This window comes from Anthonomus grandis, chromosome 22 (assembly GCF_022605725.1).
Source record: "Anthonomus grandis grandis chromosome 22, icAntGran1.3, whole genome shotgun sequence".
NCBI classification, from domain to species: domain Eukaryota; kingdom Metazoa; phylum Arthropoda; class Insecta; order Coleoptera; family Curculionidae; genus Anthonomus; species Anthonomus grandis.
The window spans coordinates 9,512,856-9,528,718 of record NC_065567.1 but is presented as its reverse complement, the minus strand read 5'-3'; the positions used below and the strand labels follow the sequence as shown (position 1 = coordinate 9,528,718).

At 32.2% G+C, this 15,863-nt stretch overlaps 1 protein-coding gene across 1 annotated transcript in view; it reads right to left on the bottom strand.

The window, feature by feature from the left end:
- Positions 1 to 15,588, bottom strand: part of LOC126749000 (plastin-2) — a 31,863-nt gene extending 16,275 nt beyond the window's left edge. The window contains exon 1 of the mRNA XM_050458592.1: positions 15,372 to 15,588. Within this exon, the coding sequence (XP_050314549.1) occupies positions 15,372 to 15,443 (72 nt within the window). The 5' untranslated portion in view covers positions 15,444 to 15,588. The remainder of the gene's footprint in view (positions 1 to 15,371) is intronic.
- Between the last annotated feature and the right edge of the window lie 275 nt (positions 15,589 to 15,863).

Sequence of the window (15,863 nt, the reverse complement as noted above, 5' to 3'; positions counted from 1 at the left end):
GAAGAGTGTAGTCCCGTAACCATACACACAGTATTTACCTATTTAGTGTAATATTTAGTTTCTCGAGACCAGTGGCGGCTCGTGAATTTAGGAATGGGTGAAGCGCAGAACCCAAAATTGACCATAAGCCGCAAAAACAAAATTTTAAAATACATAAAAAAATCACTAATAGAAAAGTACTTACCTACACTTATTGTTACACCCGAGGTAGTATTTATTTACTTTTTAAAGATAAGGTCTATTCTTCAGTTTTTTAAAGCAGCAAATGTATCTATGATAATGTCATAAAATGGCTATACTCATAAGTTTATTTAAGTTCCCTAGTTCCACAGATACGTTTTAATTCTTTTTAAAGAAAAACTACTTTCAACTAAAAGACTTGTAGAAGAAATGGTCACAAATAGACGAATATCTACTCTCAAACTCATTAAATCAAATAATTTTTATTTCACTTCACTCATTTCTGTAACGTGTTAAAATGTAATTTCGATAATGTCACTAAAAATGCTAATAAAAACACCACATTCAAAATCAAGTGGTTTAAGAAACCCACGCTTTAAATTATTGAAGTTTGATTCGAAGTTTGGCCATCTCTAATTTCAGTAAATACTTGTTTTAAATTATTCCATTGATCATTAGCAACATTTAAAACCTCAGAGTCAGACATGATGTCCATCGTGTTACTGCTGACGTAGATATTCATCTCTTAATGATTTGATCAGGTACATAAGTTCTTTTTAAAGAATGATGAAAAAATGAGGAAAAAATATATTCCTTTTTTGAAAAAATGCGACATTGTGGTATTGTAATGCAACACATGGGACTTTTTTAGAATATCCGTTGAATAGAGAAAAAGTACATTCTTTTATTTCACGACCTATAAGTTTATCGAGATAATAGAAAAAAGTTCGTTTTGAATAAATGTCTATATTACTAATCGATATGTACGAGTGCAAAAAATCTTTAAAATTACAACCATTGTCCAAAGAATCTAGCCCTTGCTGGGCTAAATAAACAGTAGCACAAATAGGTAACTGCATAAACCTTCTATTTAATAATACTTTATCATTAAATTGTGCTATACAAAACCTTTTCAATCCAAAGAATTTTCCTTCAAACCGCCTTCAATAGTGTACGTTTTTTTTTAGCTTACAAAGGATAAGATTTTAAGATTAAGATAAAGGATCAAATTAAATGTCCTGCGTAGAATCTTGTTGGCTACTACAACCTCTTGTCACATTTCCAAAATTATTAAACCCCCTTTATTTCCTATACTCGATTTCACACCAATAATTAAACAGGACAGACAAAATAGTTTTTTAAATAAACACTACCACACAACCACATATAGTGAAAGTACCGCTGATTTCTAAATCTATGAACGAAGGTTGTCTTTTGATTTTCCCTGTTCTTGTGTATCGAGAAGAGGCTTCTAATTTTGATAAATCAGATAAAATAAAGAATAAATTTATTTTAAAATATGAAACAAACCAAATTGTTAATGTAGAGATGTGGATGTTTTTTTTTGAAATTTAAAATTTGTGATGAAGCGGCGCATCATCTGCGTCTCCCGACGCCAGTGCTCAAGACTAAATACATGAAATTATGAATAAAAACATTTAATAACCGCGTGCGAAAAAGATCGGGGCATTCTTTTGAGTCAATCTCAACTGGCTGTAACCGTTTTGAATATATTCTGTTTAGTTTGGTTTTTGGCAATTAGTTACTCATATCTGTAATAAAAAGACACTTTAAAAAGTGATTATTATTAAAATATCATTTAAACGTTCTTGTCGAATTTGTTATAAAAAAAAACGCCATATTAAGGATGTCGCCATATAATGATTTATAAATTAATATATCATTAGTCTAGGTAAATGAAAAAGGTTTTTAAAAGCGATGGTATAGTTTTGTTAATTATTTAGACCATAAATTAATATCTCCGAACCGCGCATTAATTTTTTGGCCGTGTGTTTTTGCGTGTTACTTTGGCATCTTAATTCATCTTACTATTCAAATACAGAATATAGAGAGGTCAAAAAGTATATCTATAATGCCTGTTGTGCCAGAAATAGAGAAAGGAGAAAAAATATTATCAAAACTACAACTTGTGTAGGATATAATGAAAAAAAAAACATTATGCAAATTACTAAAAGCACTATAGCTTAAGCCATTTACAAGACAATTTTTAAGTCGCGCCTTTTAAAAGTTATTCACTTGATATTTTCCAGTTTTCAACAACACGAATTTTAGTTTTTAGATTACTTTTATTAAAAGCAGAGTTCAGAAATTTCTCACCGGATTTTCTTCATTCCGTCATAATATTGCCTATTTTTGTCTATTTATTATTACTTTTTGGGTACAACATACAATCCATTCATACATGAACATAAAAACATTAAGAAAATATATTTAAATATATGACAATTAGAAAATGTAAGGAAGGGTTAATTAATATATTTAAAAAAAAAAAATCCAGGAAAGCATAATGATGCGCAATGACGTCTCACTAATAGTAGAGTAAATTAGTTGCCTTCTAAAATGTGAATAGTTACTAAAAATATCAACGTTAGGCACATGAAAGTATTAACTCCATATTTAATATGAAGATTTATTTATTGCTGCTTTAAACGTTTTCTGTAAGATTTACCATTCTGAGACATTCTGAGGCATTCTGAGACAGCAAAATACGCATATTCTTTTTCACTAGTTTAGCGATGGGTGTATGCCTTGCTTCTCCTGGCCATGCTGTCTTTCATCCTTACATAGGATGCCAATGCTTCTCTCTGAATCCACAGTGAATGAAAACTTAAGCGCGGCTCCTGGAGTGGTTCTCATTGCACCTGTTACGTCACGACAAGCCAGCCTTTGCAGTTAGCCAGTTTTTCTCATTATGCACCTTACACCCACTTCCTGCCGACTATCTTCCGGAGCTGCCACAGAACGGCAATTGTTTTATTTACTGCGTTTTTAACGTCCCTGCTGTCAAGATAGATCTCCCCCCATAGAATTTGTTTTAGTTGCAAGGGTTTCTGGAACCACATGAACTACGTAAGATTTTTTGTTTTGGTGATAAGTATGAGCTCTGTTTTGTCGAAATTGATAGAGATCTTCCTTTAGACGATCCTGCACGCGATTTGCATGCGTTCAGATACTACTCCGATGAATTTCCCTGTGATAAACCGTCGCAGGCCTGCGCGTAAGATCCTTCTCCCGCTCTAAACGCCTAAGCATTAGTGCTGTGGGAAACCACCACCACTGACTCTGTTTGGGGATCCTCACGCTGGCGATTCTTTCTCGCAGCACTGACCGGACCCAACTGGCAAGAAAGCTGAGAATGTTCCTAGCATGTAGGCCACCCCCCACAGAAGAAATTAATTTTTGCCTTGGTGAAGGCACCTTCAACATAGAAGAAAATACTAGTGCAACTTTCTTGTTGATGGCAGCTCTTTCAACTACGGCGTGTAGAGCAGTCTCAGTAGACCGCCTTATTATCCGATTAACTTGGGTCCAAAATTTCGCTCTATGTTCAGGTATTTACTGATTATGGTACACCATAACCAATAAGCATGGACCATAGTTTTTCTTTGTATCTAGACTGTATACATTTAGCTTGAAGTTTATAAAACTATGTATGCTTAAGGTATTTGACCCTGCTTGTGGTATGGTATATTCACAATTACAAAACCTTCAATTCTCTGGAAGACAAAATTTGTAAATAAGAACAAAGTAAATAACACAGTGTACCTTTCGTCATAGACTACAGGTACCATTTCCTCAATATTTGAGTTATTTAATAGTAAATAGCCTGCTATTAATTAACTATACATGTGCAATTGGAAATCCCGCCATTCATAATGCTACCAGCGATAAATATAACGTTATGTAAAAAACAATGTTCACGGCTATAATAAATTAATATAAAATACAGTATCTAGAAGGATTTTTAAAAAAGCCTATATAATCTATTTAAACAACAAATTTTATATCTCTTACAAAAGGTCAATCTATAAAGTAGTCATGAATTAATTAAATGCAAATAATTTAAAATTTCTTACAAAAAATACCAAAAATAATAGCCTATATTTATCGGTGCGGGAGAATTAAAGGAGATTAAAACCCTGGCCTAATGAAATTTAAGAAGAACATATGGCTCTATACAGTTGCCCCGAACTTTGGAACAACGCGAAGATCGCCGTCGTGTATACAAAACCAAATTTATATCGATGATTTACTTTAACTTTGCCCTCCCACAATGTGAATTACGAGCATCCTTAAAATGTATTAATTTATGAACATAACAATGCCCCGACTTTAATCAATAGTCGCGTGGGTAATGCTATTTTTAATACCTAGATACTGAATTAACCAAATATATGTTTATGCTAAAACTTATTTATTTATTTGACACTATGATGGCAGGAAGTAAAAAATATTGATTTTCAACATTTGAAGCAATTTACCTTTATGGCACCCCAAGATGTTGCCTGCTAAATAATTTATGACTCCAGGCCTACATTTTGTTTAAATAACGGCAACCTATTTTTATTAAATATTACTTTACTGTAGTATCCAAAAAATCTATATTTAAATTCTAGTTTCAATTTCTTATTAAGGAAAAGTAATATAGATTATTTATTTACTCCTAGATCTAAGTTAACAATAAAAAATTAATAACAAAAATAGAGAACCAGCAAATAACCATAAAAATAATCTATCTCCAAATTCTTAAAGAGCATATAGCCAAACATTATAATGTAATGGCTTAGATATTTTTTTAGGGCAGAGAATTTCTATTGGTCCTATAATTGCTATAATTAAATCCAGGCTTTATTTTCTAGAACAAAAATGTAATTCAGGTAAAATACTATATATATCTTATCATGTTCACTTAAAGTAGTTCCTTTAATAATAACATAGAAGAGATAATGATTAAATCCGATAAAAAGGTTTATTACCGTGATAAATATTAAAAAAAAATATATATATAAATTTTAATGTATCCAGTGCTAAGTATAAGTTTTATTATTTGACATATAAAATACGTTGATAATATATTTAGATGTCTAAACAAACGCCAAAGCAATTGTTCTAAATATATTCTTTAAAAACCAGTTAAAAGGCCAAACAACTCAAAAAACATTAGATTTATTCTGATTTATCCGCCCGAATATATTTTTTTAACGGCTGCTCTGCGGTATTATCCAGAGTTGAAGGCTTAAATTGATATAAATTTTATCAATTTTCACATATCACCTTATAACTGATATACTAAAAGAAATTTTACAATATGTTAATCTTGAAGAATAGACTTACGGTTCGGAGGTAACATTAAATAAACCAACAATTTAATTTTGTGAAATAAGAGATATCAACATGCCAACAGAAATTTTTTTCAAAATTTCATTTTTTAATTTTTGTTTTAAACATTTATAATTTTTAAAGAAAGAAAGGTAGCAAAGAATTAAATGATAAAAGGATAGGTTTGTCATCATAGGTTATTTATTTTATAAATATTGCTTGTGTTTTTAATGATTGAGTAGAAATATTAAAAATTATTTATGATTGGATGCTTATATCCATACTTCAGTGTTAAAAATACTTGTGTTATAAAAATTAACCATATGTTAACTTTTAATTTCATTTACAGGGTACTTACCTAAGCAATATATTATAGCTGTTACCATCAAAAAAGCAAATAGAATAATAGATCATGGAGAAAAAAGGATATTCAGATCTCCTAATCAGGTGAATATCAAAAAAATCTTCAAACCTCATTTAGGCCTGTTTTAATTAATTCCAATACTTATATTATTTATTTATTATTTTGAGCACAATAAGTCTATTACAGGCTGACTTGCCATCAAAATGAAAGCTAAGTGAGTGCCAGGAAGGTTTATGTACTTACATTGACTCTATATAATCAAATAGTTTGATGTAAATAACTTATTATTTTCAGATGCAAATCATAAAACCCAAAACTGGAAAATGTGTGTGTCTTATGACCCAAATCGTTATTATGGTTTTATTCTAGTCACAATGGAAAATCCTTGAAAATACTATACCCATATACAGGGTGTTCATTTGAAAACTTCCCACCACGGATTTATCGAAAACCACTGTTAAAAAAAAAAACGCCGAGATACTTCAAAAGGTTTGTCAAGGGGGACAACTTTCTAACCTAAAATTAGTTCACCCCCTTTCACCCATTGTCCCCCAGGGTCATCCCCTTAAAAATTTTAAATGGCAAGGGGTATCGAGTAATAGCTTGTTTAAAAGGTCTTTCAAAGTCTTTTATTTTGACGTTTGATTTTTTTAAATCGGTCGACTCGTTTTTGAGAAAATTAGAAAAATCTTTGTTTATCTTAATTTGTTCAGATAGAAAACAAAAACATGAAAATATCAGTTTTTATTTCAATAAGTGTTCAAAATGTTGCCCGTTTTTGGCAAAACAATGATATAGGCGATGTTCAAATTCCTGACGGACATTTTCAAAAACATGTTGTGGGATATCATGGCAGCTGTCGATGCGTTGACGAAGTTTATCCAAACTTTCAGGTTGGAGAGTAAACACAATAGATTTCAAATGACGCCATAGAAAAAAGTCTAACGGCGTTATATCAGGAGATCTAGCAGGCCATTCTATAACCCTTCGCCCTATCCATTTATCTGAAAACTCGTCGTCTAGCCATTGCCAAACGAGAAGAACATAGTGAGGAGGAGCGCCGTCTTGCTGGAAATATATTTCAGCCTCATCAAGTATAGGGTTTCCATCATCATCGATTTGGTTTTCAATGGATTCAGTAATAAGCGGATTGATGGTATTTTCCAACATATCCAAATAAATGTCTCCATTTAAATTTCCGTTAATAAATAATGGCCCAATCACTTTATTTCCTAAAATGCCTGCCCATACATTAATTTTTTGAGGGTACTCTAACTAGTATGCTACAAATGCATGAGGATTTTCATTGCTCCAATATCTACAGTTATGCTTATTAACAAATCCATTTAGATAAAATGTGCATTCATCGCTGAAGCAGATATTCTTTACATGAATAGTATTATCATTAATCGCTTCAGTCATTTTTTCACAAAACTCAACTCGCCTATCCAAATCGTCTTCGGTTAACTCTTGCAATATTTTCATTTTGAATGGATGAAATTTATGAAGTTTGGTAACTGTGTGAACAGAGCCTAATGAAATACCAGTGGCAGCAACAATTTTGCGTAATGAAGTATTAGGATTTATTCCAAAATGACCCAAAACTTCAACTTGAGCGGCTTCATCCAAAATTCGCCGATGATCACGTTTTTTATTTGCAACAGATCCAGTTTCAGTAAACTTAGTAACAAGGTCCAAAACATACCTATGAGAACTTATCTTCTCCGGATGTCTGGCGTTAAACGTGGCGGCAGTTTGCCGAGCCCATTGATTTTGGGCACCATAAATTAGAATAATTTCCACTCTTTCGGCTAGTGTGTAAACCATTTTGGAAGTAAAATCTTCAATTTAACAAATAAACTTTCACTATTCCAAGACTGTCACAAATGTAACTGACGGCAAAATAAATTCTTAATTTTCCTTAGCAACTATAAATAACTAAGCAGGTATAACAATAAATATAGTTCGCCCAGGATATCTGTTTTGATGAAAAGAATGCGGAAAAAAATTCAGGTTGTTATTTAGTTTTTTCCACGTCTAATCTTCGAAATTGCTGTTTATGTTGGTAGTTTCCGTTTTTAATTATAAACGAATTGTAGCTTTGGCAAACCCTAACGGGCAACATTTTGAACATTTATTGAAATAAAAACTGATATTTTCATGTTTTTGTTTTCTATCTGAACAAATTAGGATAAACAAAGATTTTTCTAATTTTCTCAAAAACGAATCGACCGATTTAAAAAAATCAAACGTCAAAATAAAAGACTTTGAAAGACCTTTTAAACAAGCTATTACTCGATACCCCTTGCCATTTAAAATTTTTAAGGATATGACCCTGGGGGGCAATGGGTGAAAGGGGGTGAAGTAATTTTAGGTTAGAAAGTTGTCCCCCTTGACAAACCTTTTGACGTATTTCGGCGTTTTTTTTAAACAGTGCTTTTCGATAAATCCGTGGAGGGAAGTTTTCAAATGAACACCCTGTATACATATTATATGTATATGTGGAAATAAAATCAGGTTTTTAAATAGTAATGATCCAATATGTAGCAATATGAGGATCAAAGGAAAGATTACAATAACAAAGAATGATGCATAAATAGAGAACCACCAAAAAGCAGCTATCCTACTATACAGGGTGTCCCGGTTCATGTGGGAAATCTCTCGGATCCAGGTAGAACATCGCAAAATAATACCGAACGTTCCTATAAAAAAAATGTCTACAGGCCTTCTTTACGAAGATACAGCCTCCTAAAGGACGCTGCTGGAAATTGGTTTTTCATAAATTACTTTTAAACTACCCGCTAGAATTTGTTAAAAATTTTAGGTGATGAACACTATTAGGGACCTCTTAAAATGACATCCTTAAAATACATTTACCTTGTTTAGTTTACCAGGGGCGGACTAGGTTGTACACTTTAATGCGTATATTTTTAACACCCTGTATGTTAAAGTCTAAAAAAAATAAATTTGGATGCCTTGAACCCTAGGCTAAAAAAAGGTACTCTTGTTCATTATCGATAAAATGGCTCGTTTATTATTTTTTTTCTCCAAAACGGTTCATTTTATCAATAATGAACAAGAGTACCTTTTTTTTAGCCTAGGGTTTAAGGTATCCAAATTAATTTTTTTTAGACTTTAACATACAGGGTGTTAAAAATATACGCATTAAAGTGTACAACCTAGTCCGCCCCTGGTAAAGTAAACAAGGTAAATGTATTTTAAGCATGTCATTTTAAGAGGTCCCTAATAGTGTTCATCACCAAAAATTTGTATTAAATTCTACCGGGTAGTTTAAAAGTAATTTATGAAAAACCAATTTCCAGCGGCGTCCTTTAGGAGGCTGTATCTTCGTAAAGAAGGCCCGTAGGAATTTTTTTTATAGAAACGTTCGGTATTATTTTGCGATGTTCTACCTGGATCCGAGAGATTTCCCACATGAACCGGGACACCTTGTATATAGTGGTGTGCATAGAAATAGCAGTGGCAATGAAACATACTGACGCGCGAGGCACTGTACACCAGATAAAGGAAAAATTATTATGAATTTGTTAAATCAAGGAAAAAGTTACGAGTACTCTCGTAATTTTTTCTCGTACTAAAGTGCAAAAATGATTGCAGATGGAAAAGAGAGGAAACCTTTTGTCAACAATTGAGGTCAAAAAGAAACCACTTTGAGGGAGGACAGAAAAATAATTGCATGTGCAACTAAAATGCCTTTTATGTCTTCTGATCAAATAAAAAAGGATTTGGAACTGCAACTACAAAGGCAATTAAAATTTGCTCAGGAACATGTTCTATGGGGTAGTACAAAGTGGAGGAACATTTTGTGGAGTTACAAATCAAAAATTGTTTTTTTTACTCTAGTTATTTCCAGCAACACCTACAAAGACCAAGAATTTAATCCACGCTTTACAACTAAAACAATAAAACATGATGGTTCCAGTATAATAATAATAATAATAATAATAATAATAATAATAATAATAATAATAATAATAATAATAATAATAATGAGGAAGCGTGCAGCTACCATCATACGGACCAGGAAAAACTCCGCATCTGGATGGAGAAGCCCCTTCATGGGCGGCATCCTAATGAGATCAGCCAAAATCATGTCGACACTGCTTCGTCGAACTATTGGTTGGTATCAGGCAAGATGTTTCCAGAAACCGAGGGCTTTCTACTCGCCATCCAAGATCAGGTTATACCAACAAGAAATTATCTCAAGCACATCGTCAGAGATCCGTCCGTACAAAACGACAAATGCCGGTATGGATGCCAAACATCAGAGACAATCCAGCACATAATAGGAGGATGTCAGGCCTTTGCAGCGACAGAATACAAAGAACGGCACGACTCAGTTGGGAAAATTTTACATCAAGAGTTGGCAATGAAGTTGGAACTTATTACAACAGAGAAGGTTCCGTATTATAAATATACTCCAGAACCCGTAGTGGAAAATGACCGATATAAGTTATATTGGGACCGCAGTGTACTTACCGATCAACATGTAAGGCATAATAGACCAGATCTTATTTTAATAGATAAAATTTCCAGGAAAACAACTCTAATTGACGTAGCCATACCGAACAACAATAATCTGCAAGAGAAACACACTGAGAAAATCGCCAAATACAGAGATCTAGAAATTCAAATCGGAAGGCAATGGAGAATGGATAATGTTCAGACCATCCCAATTGTTATATCGACAACGGGTGTAATACCGAAAAGTCTACTGGAATACCTTAAACAACTAGGAACAGGCGAACATCTATATAAGCACATGCAAAAGGCAGTACTACTGGCAACTGCTCGCAGCACCCGGAAATTTCTAGGGGATAACTCTACATTTCAGGTCACTTAAGGACACCGAAAAGGCCCCCACAGACCACAGAGCTTAATCCTTTTGATATCGCAGGTATCTGGGATAAGTAAATGATCCCCCCCCCCTTAGAGGGAGTGCGAGCCTTAACTGGCTGTAAACAATAATAATAATAATAATAATAATAATAAGCCTTTATTTCCAACAGGCAACTTGCCCAATAACAGGAAACAGTTGCAAAACAATGAAAAATATAGTTAAAAAAAACACACACAAACAAACCTAAAAGAATGAAAAGAAAAGAAAAAAAGTTAAGTAAAGTCACAATCTCAAAAGTTATCCAAAAAATTAGAACAAATAACTATTAATATGATATAAAAACCCAATTATAAAAGTTTAACAAGATAATCACATATTCAACAAAATTAAATTAAATTAACTGCAATATAACTATAACTTAAACACATGGGTCTTAATCCCAAGAGTAATGATCCACCAAGATATCGACAATCACATGAACCGGAGAGAAATTTATATCGCACATGTGGCCTTGGCAGAAAGAATGTTAGGGGATGTCTAGCATTAAGCCTAGGCACCATGAAACGTACACCAGAAAGAAGTACAGGACTATCAATGAATCCATTCAGCAACCCATGCAGGAATTTTGCAGAGAAGATCATTCTTCTGAGATGTAATGGATTTAGATTGAAGCGTTCCAATAGTTGCCGATGATCAAACCCTCTTACCAGATATGTGCCATCCTGCCTGAAGGCCAAAAACTTAGCAAATCTACGCTGAACAGATTCAAGGAGACCAACATGATTCTGATAGAGCGGGCTCCATATAATGCAGCCAAACTCCAGTTTTTGATCGCACAAAGCAACAGAAAAGCAGTCTTAATGTAGATTCCAAAGTAAAACTCTGAGAACTTTTAATTATGAACCCAAGCCTTCTCAGGGCTGACTTGACTATGTTGTTGAAGTGTGGAACGAATGTAAATTCAGAGTCAAAGGTGATACCAAGATCAGTAATTTGCTCTAATCTACTCAAAATAGTATCATTAATAAAGTAATTAAAATTTAAGGGTGTTTTTGATCTAGAGTAACTGACCACACTACATTTAGCTGCATTCAAGCCTAACCTGTTAACAGCGCACCATACCTCCAATGTATTTAGACAGTTCTGAAGAAAAACACAATCCTCCAAACAATATACATTTAAATATAGCTTCAAATCATCAGCAAAAGCCAGCCTATGACAAGTGAGTAACTCAATCAAGTCATTTATAAAAAAACTAAACAGGAGCGGACCCAGGTTCGAGCCCTGTGGCACACCCGACGTTACGTTAAAAAGTTTCGATTTAAAGCCCTCATATTCAACATATTGAGATCTACCAATCAAGTAGGAATATAATAAAATAGAATATAATGGGGTTGTTTCTCCTGGTATGGTGTTGGTCCGTTACATAAGATTATTAACGCTGATGGGTACTTTGGTACTTTGAGATCCTGCAGAATTTTTTTCTACCTTATGCCGAGGAAGAAATACCACTTCCCGTAAAGCGAAAACATGGTTTGAAAGGATACAAATTACGGTTTTAGACTGGACGCCGCAATCACCGGATCTAAATCTTATCGAAAATCTATGGCAACAGTTGAAGCAAGCTGTATGGGCTGCTAAACCAACCACTCACTGTTTATGAATTGTGGGAAATTTACCAGGCACCATAGCACTCAATTCCTGTTGCCAGTTGTGAAAAGCTAATTGAATCCATGCCCCGCAGATGCCGTGCACTGATCAAGAACAAAGGTGAACTGATGTTATTCGACACTTTTCTTTCACTAGCATATAAATATAATTTTTTTTTTTTAAATTCACTACTATTTTATTGAACAACAAATTTTTAAATACCCATTTTGTTTCTATAGATTAAATAATGGTAGTTTTTTATTCTAAATAAATAATGTAATGAATAATATTGTTCTTTTAATGTTTTTTGCCTTAGGACAATGTTGGAATACTCCTATTTTTATGCACACCTCTGCATGTATAAAAGTATTTTGCTATCTTTCAAGTATCCTAAAAGATGTGAGGCCAACACATCACAATAAATCCAAGTAATGGCTTTATTCAATCATTTTTTAAAATCTAGCTCAAATTGGATCAAGCAATACAGCACTTTAAAAAAAATTAGCTTGAAAAGCATAAACAAATATGTTCTTCAAAATCAGAAGGATTCCATTATTTAATGAAACATTCAAAGCATTAAAATGTATCAATATTCACATTTAAATATGATATGAGTATATAAATGTGTCTAGTATTACATTGCAATATCAACAATATTTTGAAATTGTAATATAACATAATAAGCTTAATAAAAATGGAAGTATAATATAGGATAAAACTCATCTACATAAATGTTATATAAATTATATAAGCATTTATTAATTTTTAGATATTCTTAATTGGGACTGACTGACAATAGCAATGTTTACAATGTGTGTACCAAATATTTAATACTTGGATCAAATGACGTCATGAGGACTATTTTTTTGTGTAAATGGCAGCACACTAAAATTTAATATGTGAATTTGATGGCTTCCAAATAGCCTAGATTATTTTTTTTTTTTTGGAGACCTATTTTGAAGTACCAAAATGACAGATTTGACATTTTATTGGATGTTAGGTTATGAAGTTTTTATTTTTTTTACAAAAAAATAAAGAAGAGGAGAACGACAAGCTTAAGCCTTGAAAAAAAATTATTAGTTTATTTTTAATATTTTTAAACAACAATAGTGCTTTTAAAGATTTAGAGGTTATATCCTATAATTCTTCATTTAAACTGATAAACTCCTTTCAACTGACATTTTGATCCTAGAGATAATCCTGCAATAATTTAACCCTCAAAATCAATCCTTGTAAACAGGGCTATACTAAATAAAAATAGTCTATCAATTTGATCAATGGACCTAATCGATCCACATGTTGTAAACATAGACAGAGTACACTCAAAGTCAAAATCCTTTTTTAATTATTAAAGGATACCATTTATTCTTCAAAAATATAGTATTTATACATCATCCCCCAAAACATGTCCAAACCATGAAGCCCCCAAAACATGAAGTAAGATAACTAAAATTTTTGGCAAAGAGAAGTTAGTCACTTCATGTTTTGGGGGAAAATATATTAAACAACTAAGAACTGATGATAATTTTTGTAAAACAATCATTTTATGGAAATTCAACCATACATACCTGGGAACAATTGAAGCAACATGTTAGACCTAAAGTCCTCACAATTAAAAAGCAAATTTTTTTTAATAGTAAATTTAAATAAAGGAAATAAAAATTGGTTTGGTTGATATGCTTTTGCATCTTAAAAAATATATCAAAAAAAATTAAGGAGCCCTTTAAAAAAGGAAAGGGAATTTTGAAATTAAAAGACTCCAGAAAACCCTGAGTAAAATGAAATAACAATCCATATTTATTTAATTCTACTAGACATTTAAAGAAATAAATCATGTAAAGCCAAAAAGCTTTTTGTTTTAATAGTGGCAATCCATACAGATTAACACTTAAAAATAAGATTTTGTACATTTTACAGAATGAATTTATGATTTCTTAGATAAATTTGTATGCACAATTGCACTTCAAAACTCAATTTCAACTATCAATTTTAATACACTTAAACAGACAAATACAGAGTTTTAAGGAAAGTTTATTAATGTAAAGAAATGTGTAGTGTGATACAGGATCAAAATCAAAAAGAACAAACAAGTTATTAAATGTTATTCTTTTAAAAAATTTAGTGTAAATAAATGCATCTGTTTGTAATTATTGCTTATTAAGATCCAATTTCTGCCAAACTTTTTGGCCTAAGATAAAATCAAAGATGCTTTCTGGTAAGCATGGAAGCCAATTAATTGCTCAGATCAAATACCACATGTTTAAGAAGAGAAGAAATTAAACTTCTCTGTAGGAGCAACTAATAGGCATGACATCTTGGAAGGTAAATTTAATTTTGTTTGTAGGTTCAATATTTGAATGATTTATGGTCTACAAATCTAATTAATCAAATTTTAAAGTAAGCCAGAAATTTTGAAGATTTTCACAGAATTAAAAAAAAATTAAGTTTATAAAAATATAGCATCCTAACTAACTAAAAAAATAGAAAAGTGACTGTTTCTGTATTTCACAACAACTAACATAATATGTAGGTATTCTGAAGATTTTAGTTTACTTCTCACATCTAAGAAGGTGAGTGTTTTACTTCTGATGATTCATCTTTAATGAATCACTGAAAGTTATTGAAACTAGCACTTGAGCATTATTCAATATTCATCCTAGATGATCATTTTCAATAAGTAATGATTATATTTTCATTTAAGCCTTAATTAATCAATTTCCATTTCACTTTATAAAACATGACTATTCATAGTCCAAAATTAAGGAAACCAATAACATCTTAAGGGGATCTGATACAATATTTTCTGGCAATCTACTATGTAAACATTAACATTTCTAAAACACTAAATGCTACAGTTATGTTATTTTCTAAAAGTGAATGGGATTGGGGATGAAAATATCCCAACCAATTCATCCACGAAAAACTAGATAGTTCATTTTTACCATTTGTGAGTCATTCAAATACTCAAAAAAAATTTTGATCTCCTAAGAGAAGAAGCCCATGGATATATAAGTCATATTATATTTAAACCACAAAAAGGAAATTTAGCATAAAAATAAAGCAATAATTTAAATCATCATAACACCACTGATGGGTGAATACTATAAACACATGAATAGTAAATAGATAGGTTAAAATCTATGTACATACATAAAATTGCAAGATACAAGTCCTAGTCTTTAAAAAAGCACCTACCTCGCCCAACCTTTCCTTAATTTCTTGCTGCTCCTCATCTGTTAATCTCTGTATGTCGCTATTTGCAGCCATTGTAAAAAAAAAACTTTAGAAAATCACGGATAATAATAAAACAGTCTTAAATTACTCCGGATATAAAATAAAAGGCACTGAAGCTGGACGTGTAACGTATAACGCTCTCTATGCACTATCCTTATCCTTTCATAGCGTAATCAGTCACAAAACACAAAACGTAATATGCGTTTGACGTTGACGTTTTACGCCTATGAAAACTAGGGATGGGCAAATAGGAGTTATCGATCGTTCACAGACCTCGATGCCATGAATGTTTTATACAGGGTGTTTCAGAACTATGGGATTAAACTTCTGGGGGTTGTTCAGTGCAACAGAAGAATCCATTTGAGTATAGGAACCCATGTCCGGAAATGCGTCACTACGCCACTACGGCCCTAAGACGCGTTAAAATTTATAAAAAACATGAATTAATAATAA